At 39.2% G+C, this 27,916-nt stretch overlaps 1 protein-coding gene across 1 annotated transcript in view; it reads right to left on the reverse strand.

The window, feature by feature from the left end:
• Positions 1 to 21,789, reverse strand: part of LOC145982671 (INO80 complex subunit D-like) — a 39,604-nt gene extending 17,815 nt beyond the window's left edge. Inside the window, exons 1-4 of the mRNA XM_083116044.1 lie at positions 21,395 to 21,789; positions 12,436 to 12,599; positions 7,210 to 7,314; positions 1,795 to 2,459 (exon numbers count right to left, since the gene is read on the reverse strand). Of these exons, the coding sequence (XP_082972170.1) occupies positions 1,795 to 2,459; positions 7,210 to 7,314; positions 12,436 to 12,548 (883 nt within the window). The 5' untranslated portion in view covers positions 12,549 to 12,599; positions 21,395 to 21,789. The remainder of the gene's footprint in view (positions 1 to 1,794; positions 2,460 to 7,209; positions 7,315 to 12,435; positions 12,600 to 21,394) is intronic.
• Positions 21,790 to 27,916: the final 6,127 nt, after the last annotated feature.

Consider the following 27,916-nt stretch of genomic DNA (forward strand, 5'->3'; position numbering starts at 1 on the left):
ATTTTACAGGGTTTGCATCTGGAATTCTCATATGCCAACTGTTCTGTTCCTCACACAGGCAATTATGATTCAAGTCATGCCTTTCCATCTTCCTCATTGTAATGATGCGATCATTACTGGATCCTTTTTTTTTATGTTATAAATTGTGTACGGCTATGTATTCCTGTACTTTTGGGTTCTTGGCCTTTGGAGAGCGGTAAGTTTCCAGTAACGGTTTAGGTCATTAGCGGGGCCTATAAATAGGAAGGGCAGGCGAGCAGTCGACCTCAGACGTTTGGCAAAGTACAGCAATGTAAGAGGTATCTTTTTCTCTGAGGGGAGCGGCTGGGCGAGCATTCTTACCTTACTATGTGAATCGACGGCGGGGATGTTAACTTTCTTTCTTTTAATACAAACACTTGCTCATTTCACATTATTCCAATAGTTTATTTCATGTGGGAAACCGGGTAAACAACACACATACCTTCAGCCACCTTTTTTGGTACTGAGCGTTATATTTTTTTTTTACTTGTGGAGCCAGTGGCTACGCGAGTCTACACACTCTCTTCGGGAAGGGGGGACAGGGCACACCGGAATGTAATTTTGCGAATAACGGCCAAGAATTAACTTCTGTAAATATAATATGAACAAACCTATATATATCTAAAAGGAAATGGGCGTTAAGTTGTAATTTGAAGAGGTACGTGTCTATTGCCTAAACTAGCATCCACAGAACTTCAGGTACTGCAACTTTTGAACCTCGGGACAAGGATTCAAAAATGTATGGTTGTGTATATTGTGTATGTTGCTGAGAATCAGCTTAAAAGCACAAAATATACAGTAACATCATATAGTCATGGTAGCTCAGTCGTTAGGGCATCTGACTACCATGCGAGAGACCTGGGTTTCATCCCCAGCAGGGGACAACCAAATTTTTTTCCACCTGTTCAAGTGACTGTGGAGCCCACCCAGTGTCGTATAAAGTGGGTATATTTTGAGGAAACTCTGGAGGATAAAGGCAGCCAGGGGCATGGTGCTAATTACATCACCCCCACCTTTGGCCCTCATTAAGAAAGTGTTGGGGACTAACTCTATACACCCTATATGCCTTCATGGCATAGTGCAAAGCACAGGGGATCTTTTTTTCTCCATCTTCCTCTGTAGTTTTAAAACTATTTATCTCTTTCTACTTTATTCCACTTATACAGAGCATTCCCTGACATTCGCTACGAGACTCGGCGGCAAGCAGCCCGGCATCAGCGCTTGTCTTTCCCGGTGAACAGGTCAGCAACCGTCGACTATTAAAATTACAGTTTTCATATTGTGTACTAACCTTGACTACAAAAGGTGTTGAAAATGATGTCCCTCTCCTGCAACACATTCCTGGCATCTCCGAAGGAAATTGGCATTTACACGTGCAAGTTTGTCTACTGTAATTCTCCCAATTTTTTGTACAATACTCTCTTTGAACTCACGGATGGTGTGTGGATTGTCTTTGTATACTTTATTTCCCCATTTTTCTTTCCACTTTTATTCAGAACTGACCCTGTTACTCTAAACTTTTTTACGAGGTTTAATATAAGCGACTGTCACGGACCCATTCACCGGGAAAGACAAGCGCCGATGCCAGGTCGTTTGCCGCAGTGTCTCGTAGCGAATGTCAGGGAATGCTCTGTACTTTTGTTTTGGCTTTAACCTTTCCACCACTTCTTGTGCACTGTTGTGAATATATTAGTAACTTCTTTTTTTTAAAAAAAAATTCAAGCCCATAAACAAACAATTCAGATCATATGCACTTAGAGAAACCAATCTTACCTAATGGATATAGGTCCTGCTTGGATTCGTTAATGGTAGCATAAATCTGCTTCACTCTTGTCAACGTAAACGGCAGCATTTCAGACTTGGAAGTGGCTTTCTGAACTGTGCATCCTGAAACCTGAGTTTGTGAACCTTTGATATGACTTTGCTTGGCTCGGATGGTGACGAAACTTGTCTGGGAAGCATTGTTGTGTGATCTATAAGTTATTGGATGGCAAGATGGTTTCACTGTCTGAAGAGCTGATTGTTGACCAGGAGATGATAGTCTATTCATTATTTTGGAACTTTCATCATCAGAAACTTTCGTTTCACTGGTTCCTACTGCTAGAAGTTTGGGCACAGGCAAATTTGACATTCCAACTATGGAATCAACATGTGAATTTAAGTTGGGGGATGCATTCTGATATAATTTCAATGGCTTGGGTACAGGTTCTGGTTTACTGAAGGCATATGGATCTTCAGGTTCATCGCTGTCATCCATAAGTGTGACAACAGCATTACTTCCAGACTTCACAAGAGCCTTGATTCGGTCAGAAATTTTCAGTCTTCCACCCATTGGAGGAGGCGGTAGTTCTTCCTTACTGGGAACCATCTTGTCTTTCTTACACTGATGTTCCTTCTTCGGTGCCATGTCAGCCTCCTGCATGTGACTGTTACAATACCTATAACAAAAATGAGCACATTAATCACCATGTTCACAAAATTCAAATTATAAACTTTAGGCTAAAAGATTAAAAATCGGCAACTTACGTGTGTGAGTATGAGATTTTTCGTACTACGTTTCGGAGGTTACACTACCTCCTTCTTCAGGTTGAAACGATGTTATTCAGACACCTGACATGGTGCCTCGTCGTGAAAGTGAAGGTTAAGGATTTAGGTTAAAAAGTTGCATAAAGGACACTTTCTAAAAAAGAATATAAATTACACATCTAAAACCGCGCAATACTAGTACAACACTTTCACGACGAGGCACCATGTCAGGTGTCTGAATAACATCGTTTCAACCTGAAGAAGGAGGTAGTGTAACCTCCGAAACGTAGTACGAAAAATCTCATACTCACACACGTAAGTTGCCGATTTTTAATCTTTTAGCCTAAAGTTTATATTTAATTGTGAGTAATTCGCACATTATCAGTATGTTAAAATTCAAATTAACAAGAAATAATGGTTCTGCTAACATTCACAGCCCAGTAGAGAAAGAACAGAAAATTCAACAACCATATGCCTTTTGTATGTTTTTCGGAAGATGATAATTTTCTTAAGTACACAAAATATCTACCATCATGGTAATAGTACCATTAATTCATTGATACATTTTTATTCAGTATATAACATCTTAAAACTGCACAATTCTTTATAAGTGCCTCAAACTGAATGAAGAAGCAACTACTATGAATTACATATGTTCATAATTCAGTTAAAAGATGACTTACCACTTGTGACAAAACATTTAATCTAACAGCTGCCACTCTTGCATTTGTAATCATAGTTTTCTCTTTTGTTTATGTGCTGTATACAATGTTAAATAATGGATAAAAATGTATTTTATAGTAGAAGGCATAGAAGAACATCTTGAATCACATTAGTGATACATATTAAGCAGGCAATAATTTAGTCTAAATATTTCTCAACCTGGAGGTCATGACCCCTGGGGTGGTCGCGAGAGGATTTCATGGGGGTCGTGAAGGGAGGCAAAAATGATAAATGTAATTAGTAGGGAGACAAATATATGGTAAATAAAAACTGAGGAGAGCGGTAAATAAAATGTTAGATCAGCGGTATATACCAGCGGTGGAAAAAAACAGACTAATCTTATCGCTGCTACAGCTAGCAAGTTCAATGAAACTGGAAGTTGAGTAGACATTCGGGGGAAGAAAGGAATGCAGCTTTACAGGGAGCAAAGTTTTCGAACTGAGATTATGTGCATGGGAAATCCCAATTTGCAGCATCTTCCTGATGTGATCGAAGATAAAACGTTCTTCAGATGCAAGTGGTACGAAACTTTAGGCAAACGTTTAGTCACAAATCGACAGTTTGCGCGCACAATCTCGATTGCCGGTTTTTGCATGTTTTCTACTTAATTTGATATTTCACAGTTATTTTGCGAAAAAGCGTTCATTTCGTGGAAAAGCACACATTTCGCATTACTTCACGAATAAAACTCATGCATATTTCATCATTGGGGGTGTAGTTACGTCCAGAATGTTCAAAATTGCATCTTTTATTCACATTTCGCGCATCGTGAAAATTCAATGTCCCTAGTAATTAGGGTCTAGTAGAGAAAAAAAAATTAAAAATTATTTTGAATTTATTTTGATAGACATATTTTTATTTCTATGCTTATGGTTAAATATAGCAAAAAAATATTAAACATTTTTATCAACAGATGAAGGATCGTTTCAAAAACAATTCAAATAAAAGAGGTATGCAACTAGTAAAAACTGCATATTGAAATACAACAAAAACTGCATATTGAAATACAATGCAAAATGAAGGCTAGTGTGAAACCTGAGCCTGGTGTGATTTCACTAGTGCAGCAATGTCCGGTTCAATTTTCATGACGCACATTATCAAGTCATTCTCAACTGACAAGCGGTTTCTGGTCTTTGTTTTAATGCTTACCATGGAAGAGAAACCACTTTCACACAGATACGATGTAGCAAAGGGAATTATGATTTTTAAAGCAGCAGATACCAGACCAGGATATTCTTCTCTTCTCTTCAGCCAGAACTTGTCCAGGTCTTCATTACAAAATGCCAGTTGCAAAGATTTGTCACACAATAATTCTATCATTTCGTCAAGAAGTTGTGGGCTTACATTGGCTATTTTGATGGCCTCTTCATCGAAGGGGTTTAATATCCATCTTGAACAATGCACCCATTTCACATTTGTCATGATAGATCTCACTTAGTCTTTCCACAAGCCCACTCTTCTTACCATTTAAGGCATTGGCACCATCGCTACAGACTGAAATACACTTTCCCATTCTATTTCAAATGGATTTGTAGCTTCAAGAAACACCTGATATAAATATTCACCAGTTGTATGTTGAGGTAAGAGTTTGCAGAACAGTATATCCTCTTCCACAGATTCAGTCGATTGAAATCTGATGAAACACAAGAACTGAGCACAATTTGTTACATCTGTGTCCAGTTGAATAGAAATAAATTCACTTTTTCTAATGTTCTCCTTCAGCTGGTCGCGAACATTTTGGGCCAAATCAGAAATACGCCTTGCCACTGTATCATTCGACAATGGAATCCTTGATATTTTCATAGCCTCTTCGGGGTTGATCATTGTTGACACCTTATCAAGTGCACAAGGAAGAATCAAATCTGCAACAGTGTGTGGTTTGCCTTTTTTGGCAATTATCACACACACTTGATATGATGCCTGAAGTGCTTTTTGACTAACATTGGTCATGTGGGTGATGGTTAACTTCTGATTTTGAAGTACAGAGATTTTGTGTTGGAAAAATTCGAGCTGTTTATCTTACACCGAAGGATGTTTAGATTGTAGGTGCTGTAACATCTTGGAAGGTTTAATTGATTGATTTGGTGTTTTAAGTCCATTTTATGCACAGTAGGGCTAATTGGGGCCTGGACCTACAGCTTAAAGTGGGATCCGAACCACTATGTGCCTCCACCAGGTATCGAACCCATTACCCCATGATTACAAGACAACGACGCTACCACTGCACCATGGAGGAGGCCCCTGGAAGGCTTCATACTTTCAGCAGACAACAGTTCATTACACAGCACATACCGTGCCGTGAAAAAAAAAGGTAAAGTGCTCCCCTGTGCATAGCACCATAGCATGAAGGTGTATAGGGGGTGTGGGGGTAACGCCCCACACTTTCTTGATCCAGTCGTGAGTGGGGGTGATGTGATCAGCATCACGCTCCTGACCGCCTTTACCCCCCAGGGTTTCCCCCAGGTACCCATGTTATTCGACGCTGGGTGGGTGCCGGGGCCACTTCCATTGTTAGAAAAGTTCCCGAATTTGAACCAGCCGGGGATCGAACCCGGGACCTTTAGCATGGTAGTCAGACGCGTTACCGACTGAGCCACCATGCCGTGAAATCCAACTTCATCGTATCTTCTGACCTTCTGTCTTCTTGATGGTTTATCAACTGTGGAACGAGAACTTCCAGGTCTTTGAAGGAACTTATCCATTTTGATTTTTCATTAATAGCACAGAATTCAAATCACGCCACTACAGTACACAATATCACAAGTCAACCGACAACACCGCAACGCCCGTGTATTAGCTACGTTTGTGCAAAAACTGGCAACACAGACGGAAGTACTGACTGAACTCAATCATGCGTAGATGTCATTACATTTCAACTACAGTTGAAGAACCTTGCTTGAACAATAAAGAACCCGGAACGAGAAGGAAAAATGTTTGCAATCTTTAACAATAGTAAATCTTGACATTGTTTTGGAGAAGCATTGAGGTTGCAGCAGCTATATTTGTAAACAATTGACAATTGATTATTTTCTCGGTGGTGCCGAGGTAATTACAAAGGCTAAGCACCAATTCACAATAGCTGTCCTGTGTTTGATATTAAATCAACAATTGAGAAATGATTTCGTCGACAGTTGGAAAGAAATTGGTTTTGTTTGGGATTCTTCGTTGTTCTTCGCAGAGTTGTATATATGCTTACACACATAAACGCTTATTGATTGATTGATTTGTTGTTTTAAGTCCACTTTATGCACAGAAAGACTAATCGGGACTGGACCTACAGTTTAAAGTGGAGTCCGAATCACTATGTGCCTCCACCGGGTATCGAACCCGGGACCCCTTGATTACAAGGCAACGATGCTTCCACTGTGCCATCGGGAAGGCCCATAAACGCTTATTACAAACCAGAAATTACATATGGGGGTTGCTGGAAAGAGGATGTGATAAAAGGGGGTCATGATAGGAAATAGGTTGAGAACCACTGCATTATACAATTGTACTTCTAAAATAAATGCATAATGCATATAATGGGACTACAAATAGCATCCACCCTGGAGGTTCATAAACACATAATTTGCTCTTGCATGTTTATATCAGCCACAGTTCACAGGAGGAACAATAAGAAATAAACACAGGAAAAATAGCCATTTAAAATTATATTTGGTACTTGTTCATGCATGACCAATAGGAACATGATCTATTGAGCATTTTTATGTGGCTTAATAGAGATTACGAAAATGTTCCCTTTCATCATAATGAAACCTACAATTTAAAGCCTAGAAGTTTGTCACATCCCATGTGTTGAGAATTACATTTCCAACACTGGGTTTTTCATTAGTTTCAATAGGGTATAGGTATCTTACAATTTAGTTTGTACTTTATTGTTCGGAATTAAATATAACTACATTAATGTTAGTTTATGAAATGAATAATTCTGCCTACCCCTTTTCTTCATTTGAAGGTACAGGATTGGTACATTTCTGGTGATTGTTCTTTGCCACATATGCACATTGTTTGAAAGGAGCTGATTTGTCCTCCAGAATATGCCTGTAAAATACAAATAATTGAAAACAATTATGAAACAAAAAGTAAAAAAAAAGATGTATTATTTCATCAAACCATAAAATAAAATACATAAGCATGCAAACTGAAGAAAAACAGCATATTTTACATAAACTAAGTATTTGAAAACAATGCTAAATCAAACTGACTGTTTATTATCACACCATTAACACTTTTGTATGTCATTCTCAGATCTCATTGCCTTGAATATATAATGCAAGGTAACCAAAAAAGTTCTTGCCATTTTTGACGTCCTGTTAATCATGCGCTCCCAGAGAGGAAACGAAATGACGCACGTGCCTGCCAAGCGATCGGGAGTTAGTCTGACCATCGACTGTCAGTAATACAGGCACGTTGCACACACACAGGAGTCATAGCTCGTCCAGTGTCGAAGCAGCTTGTTCGCATGTTTGTTGTATGACTTTAAAGTGGGCCTGTCAGCTGCCGCATCAAGTCGCCGCATTTGCCAGGCATTTGGGGAGAATGCCGTGAACAAACGTACTGTCAGGCATTGGTTCCAGAAATTCCGTTTGGGAGATGTGAGCCTTTCGGATGAACCTCGCAGTGGACAACCACATGTGTTGGATGACGAGGCCCTGAAAGCAGCCATCAAGGAGGACAGTGGTGTAATGTGTGATGAACTTGCAGAAAGGTTCCATGTTTCCGCATAAACAGTCAGACTGCACCTGCATGGGATGGGGAAGTCATACAAGTTAAGCAAGTGGGTGCCCCACACATTGTGCGCAGCCAACAAGGAACAAGGAGTGACAGCCTGTTTGTCCTTGCTCACTTAGCACCTGAACACACCCATATTTGATCGCTTGCTCACTGGTGACTAAAAGTGGGTCCTCTATGACACTGCCAAGTGTACCAGACATTGGTTGTCGCCACGTGACCCTGTTCCTCACACCTTAAGACCACCTCTGCACCCACGAAAGGTTATGCTCTCTGTATGGTGGAATTGTCGGCAAGTGGTGCATTACGAGCTCCTTCCACTTGGTCAGACCATCACTGCTGATCTCTACTCTCAGCAGTTGCAAAGGGCGCACTGTGAATTGCGGCAGAAGGCGCCGGCATTAGTGATTCGCAAGGGTGTGCTGTTCATGCACGACAATGCCAAGCCACATGTGGCAAAGAGGACCCGAGAGACCCTTCAGCAACTTGGCTGGGAGACACTGTGCCATCCACCATATTCACCGGACCTTGCACCAACAGATTACCACCTGTTTCATTCCCTCAACAACTACCTCCATGGGAGATCCTTCGCAAATGAGGGAGACCTGCGGAACGCACTCACGGACTTCTTTGCATCCAAGCCCGCCGAGTTTTATCACCAGGTTATTGTGCAGCTGCAGGAACGTTGGCAAAAGGTGTTGGATGCTGATGGAGATAACTTCGAAACCTAAAGGTATGTACCGTCCACTGTATTGCTCTTTGTTTATCACTGCTCTAGAGTGGCAAGAACTTTTATTGGTTACCTTGTAATAACAATGGAAGTAAGAAAAATGTTTAGAAATAATCCATCAATTAATCACAGCAAAAAATGGCAGAATTTGAAACAGGATATGTTTTCTAACATTGTGCGGATTATATTGGTACCTAGTAGCAAATATAGGTCAGGGAGGCAGGAAAATGTACACTAGGGTGACAGGATAAAATAGACACCTGCTGACAGAGCATCGTCACCAATATGGTGCTTCTAACTGATGCTGTTTTCCATTCCAAGTTTGAACAAACATCAGGAAGGAAGAAAGTGAGACTGTCAACCATGCCACGTGTGACAGGCCCGAAATATATTAGCGACTTTACACGAGGGCGCATCATTGGGCAATGGGACCATGGTGCACCTCAACGAGAGATTAGTACGTCTTTGGCCATACCGTTGGCCACAGTGACAGGGTGATTGTACAATTTAAAAGGGACAGGAAGACAAGTGTATATCACAAACCCGACCGATCAGGGCCATCAGCACGTGTCAGACGAGCGATAGTGAGACACGTTATCAGAAATCCAGGGAACGGTGTGGCAGACGTCGCGCAAGCGGCACAACTTTCGAAAAGAACAATTCAGCATTATCTCTATAGGGAAGGGCTTTATAAACGAGTGGCAAAAAAGAAACCACTGCTCACAAAACAGACGTTGCAAGTGGGCAAAGAACATGACATCGCACGGCGACAACTTTTGGCGAACTGTCATCTTTCTGATGAAAGCTGGTATTGCCAATTCAATGATGGCGGGAGGATTTGGGTGTGAAGGCATGCCTTGAGCCAGCTGGATGACAGATTTGTCAAGCAGAGGGTGAAATATGGCGGCATCAGTGTGATGGTGTGGGGCGCAATTTGGCATGGTGGATATTCGCCACTCATATTTTGTGATGGACATATCAATGCAGCAAAATACACTGCCATCTTGCACGATGGACTGCTTCCAGTGTTCCACAACATTCTGGATAAAACTCGGTATATTTTTACGGAAGACGGGGCCCCATGCTACAGAGCCAAAAAAAACAACTGTTTGGAAATGTCAGCAAGGGATCCGTATCTTGCCTTGGCCTATCGCCAGATTTGAATCCAACTGAGAATGTGTAGCATCTTATGCACACAAAACATGGACAAGAGGTCCCAGTAGCCCTGCAACAAACATGAGTTAATGGAACATGTGTCGGAGGAATGGGGGCGTGTACCACAAGGTGCCATTGACGGATTGATTGAAACCATGCCATGTCGGTTACTGGCGTTGGTGGCTCACAAAAGCTGACAAACCAAGTACTAAATTCCACAGTCACAGTAACTGCCTGTGTATTTGCTTTGCCAATAAATGTTGGTGTTCCGTATCATGGGTGTCTATTTTATTGTCACCCTAGTGTAGATCACAAAAGTGCAAGACATGCAATTTTTCATAATTCTATATCAAAATATATTGATTGAGTTTGTGTTTTAAGTCCACTTTATGCACAGTAAGGCTAATCGGGACTGAACCTACAGTTTAAAGTAGGATCCGAACCACTATGAGCCTCCACCGATATATCAAAATATATTAAAGAAAGTAATTTTCACAATTAAATTTTGTATAATTCCAGACTGTTTCCTAAGTTATGGGTGGCAAAGCATGAATATTTCAACACCACATGCACTGATGACATTATTATTATTACATTGAATTAAATAAAAAGCATCTACTGTACAAAGTGTAGTTGCACCAAGAAGGTTTAAATTAACTTTTCCATACATAGGCAAGAAGACTGATTTTCTCTTTCCTCAACAATCACTTTGCCAAAACTTTATACTATATTTACTCATGTATAATATGCACTTTGTTCCAAAATTTTTGTCCCCCCAAAAAAACTGTGGTGCGTATTATGCATGGAATAAATTGGACAGCCAACATGAAACCATACAGGGTCATTCCATGATTTTGTGACACTTGCATTGATTTTTCAATGTTTTCAATGTGACCAGAAAGTGTGGGAGGAAGAGCTGCAAGCTTTGTAAATGTATTGCACGTGTGTTTAATTTTCATGGGTTCCTTCTCATCTTGCTATGCAGGTGCATGCAAGTACTGCAAAGCAGGAATGAAATTGTGCTTCTGCTCTCAAGTTCGATGTAACTGACAACTGTGATGGAATTTGAGAAAGGGATGGGGGGAGGAAATGATGCTTGACCTTTGTATATTCCACCACAATTGAACATTTTTGGATAATTCTGCTAAAATTGATAATATTTTACAAGAAGTCATTTGCTTCACAGAAAAACAAACTGCATTGCATATAAAATTTGGGCATATGTTTTGAATTTGTTACTATGTGATAAATATTAGAAAAGAGCTATAACTCCTCAACCACTGCAAGTTTCTTGAAAAATTTTAATTTTACATGTAATATTAAGAAAGAAGCAACTCTACAAGCAACGTATGACAATTAAGGGTCCAGGGGAGACAGGGGGAAAAGGCCCAAAATTCAAATATTTCTGCAATTAATAATTTCTGAATGCCAAAATTCCCAATTTCTTTTCTTCAAAGTTGGGGTACTGGCATTACACGTCCTCAAAGAGTGGTCTCTTGATGTCCTTCCCTCAAAATCTGGTCCATTCACCATCCATAGGCTGACACTAGAAGCAAATGTTCAGATATTGTTCCATAAGTAAGTTGGCAACACTGCTGTTCTTATATGTTGTTGTTATTTTATTAGCTAAAAAGTATCAGTCCATCTTCAAATAACTTTGCATGGTTGTAGAAATGTACCACTGATACATACTAACTTTTTCATTCACTTCAGTCTATTAAAAGAGGGGGGGGGGGCAAAGAAGCCAAATGCCAATTTTTTCAAAAATTTCAATTTTCGTCTTCTTCCTTTAACACTAAGTATTGAGAGGGATAATGTATAAATTTTAACTCGGCTAAAATCCCTGAATTTCTCAGATCTTTTCAAGTATTTCAGGTCAGTTAGAACCTTGTGCTTCTGATCACAAAAATTCATGGAAATTAGATGCTGTTGAGCATCTCATGAGTATCTAAACTTTACCATCTTCCAAGCATTTTTGTTCACCACTTTTGACATCTTTTCTTGCATTTACAAAGACACATTTACGGTAATCCTCTGTCACATGTTATCTCCTGTATTTTTTCCCAGTGCCAGTACAGCACAAAAACAAAAATATTTGAGCTCTTGAACATGTTATCTCACACAAGTCAACCCAAACAACAATATGTACATACTTGCATCACAGTGAAAATGTTGCACTTTACAAGTTAATTTACATATCTCTTCCTACGTATTTGGAACTCAAGATTGTGGTACACGGACAAGGATATATGTAATTCTTCTAATTTTTTCATCACTATGTTATCATTTTGAGAGTTTTGCAATGCTGGAATATAAAGTTGCAGGAATGAAGATGCATGTTTAGTCTCATACTACATAAAAATATAATCTAAAGTAGCTTTAAAAAAAACATTAAAATCAGGTATCTTCTAACATATGTATGAAATAGGAGTTGTGCCCTAATACTTTATTTTGAACTGGTCTGACTACATAGAATTTTTGTATAGAACAATACCATACTCTCAAAGAAAGCAACAGTCTTAACTACAATTCTATAACCATCTTACCTTATACAAAAGGCATAGCCACTAAGGCGATGTTCCCTGCAGAGTATATCGGAAGAAGAGCATAAAGGTTTATTATCTACCGGGCTGAAATGGATATGTTTCCCTTCCAACATCCTGTGCCTGATTTTACGTTTCCAGTTGGCTGCAACCAATTAAAGGCTTGTCTACAAAAATACAAATGAAAAAAAAAATACAATTAGTAAAAATGACCTTTTTACGAAATCAAAAATATATTGTAACAAATAATACATTATTAATGAAATAAGAAAATAGCACATTTCAGGGTAATATTTCCATGCGCCTGTGCATAATACTTGTTAGTTATGGTATATAATATACACTATGTTGCCATTCATCACCGGACACCCCTCAAAAATTGCTTGCGATTGTCTGTACACGTCATACAACCTATAAAAGGAGTTGCCAGTTGAGAATACACTCATACCAGCTACAGCAGTCAATATGGACAGACGACGTGAACTGAGTGAGGCGGAACAAGGTATGATCACTGGAGCCCACAGGTTTGGGCATTCGACCCGTGAGATATCCAACAAATTTCAGATACCCCGGTCGACAGTGAGTGATGTTATCAGGAAGTGGAAGTGAGAGGGGGTCATGACATGCCAACCCAGACCCAGTAATATTAACAGATCGTGACCGTCGATGCTTGAAACGTGTAGTGAAGTCAAACCAGAAGGCATCGTTACAGATGGTGGCACAGGAGTTTCAATCGGCTTCCAGTAGTGCAGCAAGTGATTGTACTGTCCGCCGGGAGATTGTCGCACTTGGTTTTCATGGTCGCGCAGCAGTTCACAAGCCACATATCACAGCCCGCAATGCGACCCATCGGTTACAGTGGTGCAAGGAATGTTGCCATTGGACTCTCGAACAATGGAAATCCGTCCTATGGAGTGATGAATCGCACTACCAGATGTGGCGGTCCGATGGACGTGTGTGGGTGTGGCATATGCCCGGTGAACGCTGCTTACAGGACTGTATCATACCAACAGTAAAATTCGGCAGAGGTGGCATCATGGTGTGGTCCTGCTTCTCGTGGTATGGTCTTGGTCCTCTTGTTTTAGTTCAGGGAAACATGAATGCCGATGCGTACCAAAAAGTTCTGCGCTACCGACATTGTGGGAACAATTCGGTATTGGCCCATACCTGTTTCAGCACGACAATGCTCCATGTCATACGGCAGGCATTATCAACACGTAGTTCGAGGACATGGGTGTGCAAAAACTTGATTGGCCAGCCCAAAGTCCAGATATCAACCCCATTTAACACCTTTGGGACAAGTTGGAGCGCCGCTTGAGAGGCAGGCCATGCCATCCAAAAAACACCACTGACCTGTTTGCCGCTTTGCAAGAGGAATGGGGCAAGATTCCCGTCGACACGTATCACAAATTGGTGGAAAGCCTTCCTCGAATGGTTGCGGATGTCATTGCGGCAAAAGGTGGTCCTACACGATAGTGATGTGGTGCTCCGACCGGATTAACCTACTGGTATGGGGTGTCTGGTGACGAATGGCAACATAGTGTTCACCTAAACCCAATACAAAGCTGGAATACAGATGCCTGAAGAGCACTGAAAGAATTTACAACTATCACCTGTAAGGAGAAACAACAGAGTGCCTGTTACACATCTGACTGCAATAATAAGAATTGTGTTATAATTAAGGGGCAGATTTTTTCATATTTTGCCTTATTCGTGTGTGCTCCAGGACTAATTCATTTCACTAAATTTGGAATACTCTGGTGAAGATTGATGTTATGTTACATGTACATATTGTATTTGTAAGACTCGACAATAACAACAAAATATTGTTTCACAAGATTGCTAAAAACAGTTATTTGATAAATTTTGAATACCTGAAAATTAAAAATTGTGTTTACAACCTTTCTGCCTGCACCCTACTAGAATTTCATAATGATTGGACAACCCGTTCATTACAGAATTTCAAAGAGAGCGATCATTTGCAAAACTAAAAAAAAAGACTTGGCAATTTTTATGTTCTCAGAACGATATAAACAACAAAGCATGCTCGAAAAAAATTAGTTACTATAGATTAAAGCAAAATTGAATAAGCAAAATTCTGATGTAACCCGAATTAATGAAGGTCTACTGGTTAATTTTTAATTTGAGTTCAAACTCAAGTACCTATAATTTTTAATCACACAGTAAATGCTTTCATAGTATGATTAGGCAGGTCAGGTTTAAGACATGGTAACAGTTCCAAATGTTTAATGATTTAAACATTCACAGGAGAAAGACTACGTATTGCAGAACTATAAAAATGATTGTTACACAGCAGTCCATAACTAAGATGACAGTGAACAAATGGCTGGTGGCAAAACTTTCTCAAGCAAACACACAGTAAATAATCACTGAAATTCTTAAGTATGTGCTAGCAAACGGCCCAAGATCCATATGCTTAATTGCAATTTCACCATGGTCCGCATGAATTTTTACAGTAACAGTGCTGAATGTTTAATTATCTTTTTTCAGTTTCATTGGAGATCGACAAGATATTGCTGAATTATAGAAATTATTGTTGCACTGCAGTTCATAACTAAGATGACAGTAAACAAATGGCTGGAGGCAAGAAAAGTATTATGTGGGAGTGTATGTAAGTGAAGAAACATTCTCAAAGGAACACAGAAAATGAACCATGTAAAAAATGCATTCAGACCATTAAGAAATCGCAATTAAACACATGGAACTTGGTCTGCCCGATAACACATACTCAAGTGTTTCAACAAATATGTACTGTGTACTGGACTGGCTTCAGAATGTTTTCTCACTTCCCTACACTCCCACATTATACTTGTCTTGCCACCAGCCATTTGTTTAGTGTTCTCTTAGTTATGGACTGTGTGTAACAATCATTTCAATAATTCTGCAATACCTTGTCTATCTCCTATGAAACTAAAAAAATCACTAAAGATTCGGTTGGTTGGTTGATTTGTTGTTTTAAGTCCACTTTATGCACAGTAAGGCTAATTGGGACTGGACCTACAGTTTAAAGTGGGATCTGAACCACTTGTGCCTCCACCGGGTATAGAACCCGGGATCCCTTGATTACAAGGCGACGACGCTACCACTGCGCCATCGGGGAGGCCCCCACTAAAGATTCGGAACTGTTACACTAAAAAAGATGCAGACCATGATGGAATCAAAATTAAACATATGGAACTTGGGCTGCATACTAACACATATTGCTTGAGAATCTTTTTTCACTTCCACACACTCCCACATAATAGTTTTCGGTAAAAGTTTGGTATATCGGAGACACATTTCTTCAATTCTACATTAGAAACCACTTATGGAAATGAGTTTCTACAAGGTTTCCAACATTCGTCAAGGTGTTTTCTTTCATCGTGGAATATATTTGACCGGGAAATCATGTAGTTTTCAAGAGAAATATCTCACCGACGCACAATTGCGATTGCTTTCATTTGCTTCGCCTACGTGAACTGCATGCTGCGTACGTTTCCTGACACAATCCCCTGTCAGTGTTTCCAACCCTCCTTTTTTCATTATGCTTGCCTAACCAAACCAAACCTAACGTAATGTTATCGGAAATGGTTCGTGGGGCTATCCGTCAGCTACCTGTGCATAATGTACAATTTGCACACGTGACGAACACCTTAATTGGTATTTTTCGGTGAAGAAGGTTGGAGACACTGCATTAGCACAACGTGAGTCAAAACGTGCCTGCCATATTGTGTGTCACGGAAGATAAGAAAGGAATAAAAAAATTACTGTAAATGTGAAAAATTGTGTTTGTTTTCGTGTAAAAAACATAATGGCACCTTGAACTATGTTCCGTATTACACAATAGGTAAGTACGAACCATGCGAAACACGAAATATCCGATTTTAATGTGTCTCCGATATACCGAACTTTTACCTAGTTTTCTTAACACAAGCCATTGGTTTACTGTCGTCTTAGTTATGAACCAATGCTGCCATCTAGGTGACGTGATGGTACAAAGGGATTTTCTGTACTGGCCCAAGCAAAATATACAGTAAAAAATCGCAATTAAACACATGGAACTAGGGCCATGTTACGGAATGTTCAATGATTTTTTTTCAGGGTATCCTAGGGGAAGAAAGAAACATTGCAGAATTATAGAAATGATTGCTACATAGCAGCCCATAAAGAAGACGACAGTAAAAATTTGCTGGTGGCAAGAAAAGAATTACGTGGGAGTGTGCGGAAGTGAAAAAAATATTCTCAAGCAAACACACAGTAACTAATCGCAGAAATTCTTAAGCATGTGTTAGCAGACAGCCCAAGTTCCATATGTGTAATTGTAATTCTATCATGGTATGCAAGCTTTCATACGGTAACAGTTCCGAATCCTTAATGATTTTCTTCAGTTTCTTCGAGGTATTGCAGAATTATAGAAATGATTGTTATACAGCAGAGCATAAATAAGACGAAAGTAAACAAATGGCTGGTGGTAATAAAAGTATTATGTGGGAGTCTACTGAAGTGAAACAACATTCTTAAGCAAACACACAGTAAATAATCGCTGAAATCTCTTAAGTATGTGTTAACAGATGGCCCAAGTTCCATATGTGTAATTGGAATTCCATCATGGTCTGCATGCTTCTTTATGGTAACAGTTCCAAATCTTTAATGATTTTTCAGTTTCATAGTAGATAGATGGGGTATTGCAGAATTATAGAAATGATTGTTACACAGCACTCCATAACTAAGATGACACTAAACAAATGGCTGGAGGCAAGAAAAGTATTATCTGGAAGTGTATGGAAGTAAAGAAAAATTCTCAAAAAAACATATAAAATGAACCATGTAAAAAATGCATGCAGACCATGAAGAAATCGCAATTAAACACATGGAACGTGGGTCATCTGAGAACACATATTTAAGAGTATCAGTGATTATTTACTGTGTGCTTACTTGAGAATGTTTATTTCACTTCCCTACACTCCCACATAATATTTTTCTTGCCACCAGCCATTGGATTACTGTTGTCTTTGTTATGGACTGCTGTGTAACAGCCATTTCTATAATTCTGCAATACTTCGTGTTACTACTGTGAAACTTTGAAAAATCATTAAACATTCTGAATCACTACCATGAACAGCCCTAAACCTGATCTGCATAATCTTACTATAAAAGCAATTAGGGCCATTTTGTGTTAAGACACACTCAAGTGTTTTAGCCATTATTTTCTGTGTGTTTGCTTGAGAATGTTCTTTCACTTCCACACACTCCTACATAATAGTTTCCTTGCCACAAGCCATTTGTTTATTGTAGTCTTAGTTATGGACTGATGCTGCCATCTAGGTGATGTGATGGTACAAAGGGGTTTTCTGTACTGGCCCAAGCAAAATGTACAGTAAAACCATGCAAAAAATACATGTGAAGCATGACAAAATCGCAATTAAACACATGGAACTAGGGCCACGTTACGGAATGTTTAATGATTGTTTCAGAGTATCCTAAGGGAAGAACGAAACATTGCCGAATTATAGAAATGATTGCTACATAGCAGCCCATAGAGAAGAAGACAGTAAATAAATTGCTGGTGGCAAGAAAAGAATTACGTGGGAGTGTGCGGAAGTGGAAAAACATTCTGATGCAAACACACAGTAAATAATTGCTGAAATTCTTAAGTGTGTGTTAGCAGACGACCCAAGTTGCATATGTGGAATTGTGATTTCATCATGGTATGCAAGCTTTCATACGGTAACAGTTCCGCATCGTTAATGATTCTTTTCAGTTTCATAGGAGATAGACGAGGTATTGCATAATTATAGAAATTATTGCTACATGGCAGCCCATAAAGAAGACGACAGTAAACAAATTGTGGTAAGGTAACAGTTAGATATAGTGAAAACACATTTCTTCAAATTTTCTGTTTGCCTAACCTAACCTTCCGTGAATGGTTTGTGGATCAATTCTAGCCTAAAAAACAATTTTTCCGTGAATAAGTGTTAGTGTAGCAACCACGCGGTAGTTTTACAAGATGATGTATGAGCGTTATTTTTCCCAATTTAATTTTCTATGTTTGCCTAACCTAACTGAACCTAACCTAACCTTCTATGAATGGTTTGTGGATCAATTTTCGCTTAAAAATCTTTTGTGAATAGTTTGTGTGGCATTTTTCGGTTCATAAGTTTGGAAACACTGCATATGAGCTGACGATAGACAACGTGAGTCAAGATTTGCCCGCCATATTGTGTGTAACGAAAGCGAATTAGCAACGACCAATAAATACTTGTAATGTGAAAAATTACACTTTTTTCAGTGAAAAAAAAAAATCTCAACTTGAAAAATGTTCCGCTATGCATATAAGGTAAGTACAAATGTAAATAATTCGGAAATAAATAAGTTAAATGTGTTTTCACTATATCTAACTGGTACCCAAATTGCTGGTGGCAAGAAAATAATTATGTGGGAGTGTCCGGAAGTGAAAAAACATTCAAGCAAACACACAGTACATAATCGCTGAAATTTTGAGTGTGTTAGCAGACGGCCCAAGTTCTATATGTGTAATTACGATTCCATCATGGTCTGCATTATTTTTTTATGGTAACAGTTCCGAATCATTAATGACTTTTTCAGTTTCATAGGAGGTAGACAAGGTATTTCAGAATTATAGAAATGATTGTTACACTCCAGTCCATAACCAAGACTACAGTAAACAAATGGCTGGAGGCAAGAAAAGTATTATCTGGGAGTGTATGGAAGTGAAAAAACATTCTCAAGCACACACAGAAAATGAACCATGTAAAACCATACAGAATCTGAAGTAATCGCAATTAAACACATGGAACTTGGGCCATCTGATAACACACACTTACAGAGTTTCAGCATTATTTGGTACTTGTTTACTATCCGTCGGACAGATTTCTTCATTTCTACAGAAGAAACTACTTACCGTAATAAGTTCCTGTAGTATTGTCTAACATCGGGTAGGTGTTTTGTGTGAAATTCAGGTAAGTTTTCCGTATCCTGGAAACAGATTGCTTCAAATTTAAAAGTTTGCGCCTCTTTTGGGAGCAGGTGACTCCGGCCAATTTCTAACATGCCTTTAACAGGGAGTCTCTAGAAAAAGCCGGGGAGCTGGAGCGGAGGCGGGGCCCCGTTAGTGGTTGGGGGCAGTAGGTCAATTACCCCAGGGGCGGAGCCCGGAATCGGTGGGAAATTTGAGTCAAAAAAAATTTTTTTGTTTAAATTTTGCACCGATTCTGGGATGTTCACGGAATGTTCCGCGAAGCAGATAGGTAAGTACGAATGTCAAAAATTGACGGAACTCAGAAGTTATAGGTGTCCGACGGATAGTAAACTTTTACCGATTATTACTGTGTGCTTGCTTGAAAATGTTCTTTCACTTCCCTACACTCTCACATACTACTTGTTTCGCCACCAGTCATTTGTTTACTGTTGTCTTCGTTATGGACTGGTGTGTAACAATCATTTCTATAATTCTGCAATACCTTGATTTTCTACTGTGAAATTTTGAAAAAATCATCAAATATTCAGAACCATTACCAAACAGACAAAAACCGAAAGTGAACCATGTAAGAAATGCATGCAGACCATGATGGAATCGCAATTAAACATATGTAACTTGGGCCGAAGATTGACATCCAGAAATTGAAAGTTGAGCTGCTCCACAACATTACATAAAAAGAACCTGAAATTTTCACCCTTCACTGCCGACATTCATAATCCCATTGGACCTGTTTCAATTCCCATATCACAAGAATACAGAAATAGAAAAAAAAACTGTACACATCCCGAAAATTTGTAATAATTATAACATCCTCGAGAAAACAAGTGAAAAACGTGCAAAAAAATTGATGGTAGACGAATTTATTGTGGATGTTATTCTGATCGGGTGAACGCTCAACATTTCAGTTAATCTTATGCCTCAGCCTGAAAAACATAATGGAGTTGTTACAAATATTTTAAAAGCAGAAGTTCACCAAAGTAAAAATAAACCATGAAAAGCACATTTTCGAAATGTATAATAAGAAGAAATATTACCAACAGTGTTATATGAACTCTTAGGCATTCCTCATTGACATTTACATTTTGCCACAAATGGTAAAGTAAAGTAAAGTGTTCCCCTGTGCATAGCACCACGCCATGAAGGCGTATAGGGGGTGTGGGGGTAACGCCCCACACTTTCTTGATCCGGTCGTGAGTGGGGGTGATGTGATCAGCATCACGCCCCTAACCGCCTTTACCCCCCAGGGTTTCCCCCAGGTACCCATGTTATTCGACGCTGGGTGGGCGCCGGGGCCGCTTTCACCGTTAGAAAAGTTCCCGGATTTGAACCGGCCGGGGATCGAACCCGGGACCTTGAGCATGGTAGTCAGACGCGTTACCGACTGAGCCACCGCGGCCACAAATGGTTTTATGCACAAAATAATTAAGCTATAAACTATAAATATACACAATAACAACATAAACAATTATTTCTCTCCTCTCGCTTATGATTAACAAATTAAATTTAAAAAAAACTGTAAAAAGAACTAATCTACCTGGTGCAGCCCACTTGTGTTAAGCAGCTATAGCAATCTTTGGACTAGGAGCTACCAAAGAGGTACAAAACAGACTACTCCATATCTTTTGTGTAAGGTGAAACAGAATTGCCATTTGCACTAAAAAAAAAATAGTCTGAAATCTTAACAATTTTTAAATCTCTAATAAAATCTGTAATCACAGGAAAATATTTACTTTTATTTGAAAACTGCGAAAAGGAGAAATAATGTTTAACTACTGGTATATATTTAAGTTGTAGGCTTGTGTCCTTGAATTATTCAACACATAATTCATATTATTTCAGTTATTTATATAAGAGCCGTAATTTTAAAAATTGAGCAGGAGCTTGTCTAGGGAAATAGTTCAACGTATTTACTTTGAACACAGTATTCTCACGCAATGCCAGTTGCGAATTTTCAAATCGTACCTTTTAATAATTAGTATTTTCCAACAAATTTGCATTAAAATTTATTTTTTTTCCTCCGTCGTCGGTAGATCAACTTCAATCTTCGAACTGATGGTTCATTCCTTTTGTTCGACATCGGAAGGCAATACGAGGCCATGGCCCTACCAAACCTCTTGGGCAAATAAATATTAAAAATAAATTTTAATCTAGATATGCAGGGAAATATTGCAGAATTTGCGTTTCCAAGTTTAAAAATGCCACTGGTTACAGAATGTATACACTTGCACAGGCACGCACACGAAAATAAAACATTTTAGCAAGCACCGCAATAACTTCTTCAAAGCACAGACGAATTATTTTCGTGTACTCATAAGTTTGTGAGAGTATCATGTTTAAAGCACTGGAAAAAATCGAAATTTCAGAAATATTAGATACTGAAATCTTTGAAACGAACGCGTAGTCAAACTTCCAAACAAACATAATCTAAAGTGGCGCCACACGGTGGTAAAATCTGAAGTTATGAACAGTCAGTTGTCTGGAGGACAGAGACCTTGTAAATAGACAACTGGATGGCGCTGATGTCAGAAACTTTTCCAATGGAGAATTTCGTTCGTTTCTTAGGTTGTCCTAAGCTTTGCATTGAAGCACAAAGCGGTGTGCGGTGCTAATTAGACGCTATATTAATCATAGTGAAGTGAAGGGTTTCTCGTGCAAATCGATAATAAATTAGGGTTGCTGTATGCCACAAGCATAGGCGTAACTAGTGGGGGATCGGAGTCCGGAACCCTCGGCATGCATTCGACACCACCCTTGCGGTGCAGGGGGCGCAGTGAGATTGATAAATGAAAGACCGATAGTTCACAAAATTTTTCTGCCGGCGTTAAAATATATTTTCGATCAAATATATTGTATTTTTATGCCTCTAGAACTGCAGACAGAAAATGCACTACAAAAGTAGAAAGTGGATTACCAGATTAAAATAAAATCTTCATTAGCTGAATAGTTCAAGTCATTGATTTCGTCGCCGAAGATAGACGACAGGCATGAAAATGAAGACTAAAATTGGTAAACGAGGTAAGTGCCACAATAATTCAAACACCGTTTTCCACGTTAAACTGTGAAATGTGTCATGCTTTATAATGTGGTAAACGTGAAATGTGGCTGGTAGCTCTCTAAGTGGTTCAAAGGGCGTGTAAAGGGGTCACTAGCGTGCACGTTCTTATGGACTGACGTGCTATTTCCCAGCACTTTCGCTTTTGGCACTTACAACGTTTACCACTTTCAGTCCTCAAATGCGTTGGATTTTTAGACTCATTGAATTGTTTTGACGTAAAGATTTTCTACCGTGCTTTGGATATTATAGTAAATCAAGTAAGCAATAGAGTATGAAACATATCAAAGAAGTTTCACATTTTCCAGCCCTAACGGAACACACCGACAAACAGTTAGTGGGATCTGCTACTAATTTCTTGGAGAAATATGAAGACGATGCATCTTGCATTACAGCAACAGAAATTGATAACTGAACTCTGTTAGTTAGTGTCAACTGAAATCAAAAGAAGAAACCTGTCGAACATCAGCGAAGTTTGAGATTTCTTCTTGATAGAAAACAAAATTCTGGCAAGTAGCATTCCTGATGCATGCACTACTTATATACTGTTTTTAACAGTAGCGTATATTCTAGGCTAGCTAGGCTATCTCTGAAGCCCAGACTAAATACAGAAAATAATCTATTAGCAAATGTGACTGATGTTTCACTCTCAAATAACGACCGCGGGAGAAAACGAAAGTACATGGGGATGGGTTCCTTTCCTTTAAACCCACCACCAGGCTTCATCGGTTAAATTCTTCGCCGACCAGCGCCTGGAGGTGATCGGTGACGTGTAGTAGCTTCCAAACCAAACCTTGGACAGGGAACTCTTCATTTTACAACGGCGGTAAAATCTTACAGCGATGCCAATTCGCTAACCAGCATGGATTATTCTCAGAAAAGGGAACTGGCAAAGTAACAGGGATTTTCCCCCCTCTGGGCCAACAGTATCCCATTGAACCCTTCCAGAAGCGAGAGCGCTGGCCTTCAACCAACCATGCTTTACAAACTACAAAAATCACTAATAACAACGGGACCAGAGTACTCAATTCGGACACTATCCCTCCACACACATAAGATCTCACGCATAGTCTCTATAGACTATTCATACACATTGCACAGCAACCCCGCTTTACGTGAACATGCAATCCGGGGCGGTCCAGTCCCCGTAGATCAAGGTGGAAACTTAAGAGGGAGGTGGAGTTTGGCCAAGGTCGCCGTGGAAATTGCTTAAATTTAACATGGGCTTTTTTGCATTTTGTTGAATATAACGTTTCAGGACAAAAATTTGCCGGAAAAGACGCAGTGGATGTGAACTTACTTTATGAAACTTTGAGTACATGACACATTTATGCAATTTCAGTTCGATAAATGTGCACAAATTCCATTATTTTTTTTTCAATTTCCCATAAGGAAATACATAAATAAGCACAGAATGGTTATACGATTTGTGGGTAGCACCAACGAAAATGGCCATTATGATGCATACTAACGTAATGCTCAATCCTTTTACGACTAAGCTAGGGAGGGCTTTTCTTTCAAAAGTCACTTGCACAGCCCAAAATGATTGTTTAAAAATGTCATGTATTATCGATGGCGAAAGATACGGCCGCTTCAGCCGAATTTCATTCATCATAGTTCGCCACTTGGCCATTTGATTTCTCTGTTCGAATTGCCTCAGGCTGACGGTGAGGGCTAGTTCGCGCGGGTGTTTGAATCCTCTGCACAGCTGGGTTCCGTCCCCTCGTCAGAAGGTCCCTTAGCGGTCACAGCTTGATTTATTGCCTCTTTCCCAGGCAAGAAAGCAGGAAGGCCATGAGTTTGTGTATGTTTGAGTGTAGAGAAGCAGAGCATATTTACCGTGAATTGGAACCAGTGACACAGTAACTTTATCTCGACCCCTACCGCGAAGGACGTATTTAGGGGGTCCAGGTGTCCCAACCTCCCCCCGAAAGACTTACCAAGTACAAAAATTAAATAATGAAAATAATGAGATCATAAAATAACTTCAATTAAGTAATGAAAATAAGGTTGTTGTTTAATCACAAATTGTTTATTTCCGCAAAAATATTGGAAAGCAATACGACTTAACAAAGTACCAAAGAAGATTTATGCAAGAATTATTACTACTTATAATAACATGCAAAGTATTACCAGGAATTTTACTTTCGTCAACTGGATCTAACATTATTTTTTCATACTCAATAAATATTATATTCTTTATCTATTTGACATTAATTTCCTTGCCAGGGCAGTTTCTATTTTTTACAAATTTTGCCGACCTTAACTCCACGTAAGCTAGATAATGAATACGTGATGTTATACTGTATCACTGTTGCTATACCGCCTTCTTACCTATTCATGTAATAAAAATATATTAATTAATTTAATATAATTATACTTATTTTAATTTAACATTATAAATATTATTATTTTGAGACATTACGTTAGGACGCCCCTCCGAAATATATATCTAGATACGTGCCTCGTGTTCGATTTGAATAAAATGTAGAAATGGCGGGGAGGGTGGTAGCGCTTCCTCTTGTTACGTTTCGATAGTTTTACCTCACATGTAGTACTTTGTGAGTCAACGGTGCAGATAGAAAATACGTGTACACACATACACACACATAATTCGCAAAGGAACTTCGTTAAATTCCCATGCTTGTTCCGCTCACAAATCACATCCTCTCCAAATTACAATAGCCTACTATTGTTGTTGCTTACATATATGTGTGTGTGTGTGTGGTTCCTAGAACATCGCTATTTCCAAGCATAAACTTGATGTGACTCTTACAAAACATTTGTTTTTAGAATGGAAGGATCATGAAAAGGTCTACTGTTTCTTTGTAAATCATCAATTAATCTAAAATTTAGTATAAAAACATAATTTTGGCTGACTTGCTTACTTGAGATTTAAAGACAAATTATTAATTTGAATTCTTCATTAACAATAACAAAAGCGACATAAAATGTAGCAGGACAAGACTCTTGGCTTGGTTGAGAATTACATTAGAGATGTACAGGTTAGGAAAGGGGAGGTAGAATTCCCTGTCTTCTTCATCTTCAGCGCGAACCCTGCCTCCTACATTCTACATGTCCATTCAAAATGTCTTCTTAGTTTCGGATATATTTTGCCTCCCCTATAGCGTAATGGTAAAGATGACCCTCATAATGTCAAAAGGTCCCGAGTTTGGTACCTGGTGGACGCCCAATAGTTCAATCCCACTATAAATGTAGGTCCAGTCCCGATTAGCCTATCTATACATAAAGTACACTTACAGAAACTCAAACTCAAGATACTCAAACGACCGGCATAGGGTTGACGGCGCTTAGTGCTGTGAGAGAGCCCCCTTTGTCAAATCAAAATTAGGAAACAAAAACTCATCTTCAGGTGTTCCCCACTTTTTCGCCATTAGATGCTGTTCTGCATCGTGACCGTACGGTCTAAGGCTTCATGCATTGTGCTCCAGCTACGGGACGCGCGCAGGTTCGAGTCTCGTGGATGAAGGGTAACAACTTTTCTCCTGATATTTCGGCCAGTCAAGCTCGCGGCCCACGGGCCGCATGTGGGCCCCAGCATCCGTTAATGCGGCCCGCCTTGGCCCCACTTAACACTTCATGCTTGAAATTATCTATACATTTGTAGTTATCCCGTTTTCTCTTTTCTCTTGATACAAGACCAGACTCATCCAAACTTCAACACATTGACCAATTTTCCCTACACAGGTATACATTCCATTATAGACTAGGTGTTGTGTCAACTAAGCAAGCTGATTGACAGGTTACTTCTGAAGTACGAAAATATCTTGTCACCTGGGGGAGGGCAGCGTGCATACTTTCTGTCGCCTATGAGTCTGTTTCTTGATTTTCAAGGATTTACCTGGAAGAAAAGCCAGTTTCTGTAAAAGTTTCAGAGAACCATATCGCTGCCCAAACTTCGTTGGAGTAAGAAAAGGACTATAGAAGAGGAATGTAGATTTTTCAAGTGAAATGCTTACTTTTGTTGTGAAGTGAATACTGAAAAGCGTAGAAATTGTGTACGCTGATAAAGTAAATTCATTCAGAAGTATTTCTTTATCACGAAATAAATTTGAAATAATCTGTGGCGGAGTGGTTAGCACAACCCGTTGCGACACCGGAGGTTGCGGGTTCGAATCCTGGCCTAAGCATGGGTTTTCTTTGTATGTGTCCCTTCATCAATTTCATCATATCATTACTCATCCTCATCGTCGCCATTAGGCAAACGTGGCAGAGAAGCAACGCTAATAAAAAAAATCAGAAATACAGTTGAGGAGAGGTTTTATGACTTAGTCAATGAACAATTGAAAGCGAAAATTGTTCGTGTTGTTGCTTTTTCGCTCACAATATGCGAAATTACGGACGTCTGTGAGCTAGCTCGGTTAGCTCCCTTCATTCGTGGATGCGATTCTTATCTCGATATGACAGTAAAACTACTTGAATGATTCCTCCCCGTGACACAAGAGTTGATATTTTGAAGGAAGTGGAAGCCATTTTGCAAAGTTACAATCTTCCGTTATGTTAAAACTTTTTAATAAAGTTATAATTTGTCCTTCCCAACTTCTCAGGAATACCAGGAATGACAGGAATATTTGTCCACAATAAAAATACTACGTGATGAAGTTGGAAACAGGTTTCAAGACTTCAGAGGGTGCGAAGGGCAATAATCTTGTTCTGCTCTGCTCCCTTTTCTTTTGATGATGCATGTGCAAGTCCTGACTTCGAATGGAACTTATTTAATTGCAGTGCAACTCGTATAGGTGGGCTATCCTTGATTTTTCTTATAGGTATCTCCCATAGCAGTATCCTCGAATAAGCTATTTTGCTGTAGAAATTTTATTAATTTTGGTTGCACTTGCCTTGGTGAAAAGTTGTTTTCCATAATGAAGATTAATGAAACAGCCGAATGATCAAGAATGACTGACAAAACATTTGTTGTCTGCATTAAGAGTTTCATGCTAACAAAAAATTTATTGCAGACTTTTGAGAAGCTTGTTAAATAAAACAGTGAAATCTGTGCGAAACGAAAGTATAATTGCAAACAAACAATTACAATTGTAACCAATTTATACTCGAAAGTAACATGTAAAATACTATAACCATGAAAAAATATGGGGGGAGGTCTATATAATTTACATATAGATGCTGCAATAATAATCACTGGAATCCCCCCCCTCGGCCCCATTGGGTCGAACCACTTAGTTCTGGATTTTAAGGTGTTGGGGTTCTAGATGTGTGGCCCGGATAGTTTTGACATTATCGTTAATGGGCCCTACTCACGAATTGAGTTTGACATTGCTGGTCTATAGGACCTGTTGAGGAGATATATATATATATATATATGTGTGTGTGTGTGTGTGTGTGTGTGTGTGTGTCATAGAACAGCACTACTTCCAAACAAACTTGATGTGGCTCTTATAGAAACATCTGTT

This window comes from Lepisma saccharinum, chromosome 2, assembly GCF_977018435.1.
Source record: "Lepisma saccharinum chromosome 2, izLepSacc3.1, whole genome shotgun sequence".
Taxonomy (NCBI): Eukaryota; Metazoa; Arthropoda; class Insecta; order Zygentoma; family Lepismatidae; genus Lepisma; species Lepisma saccharinum.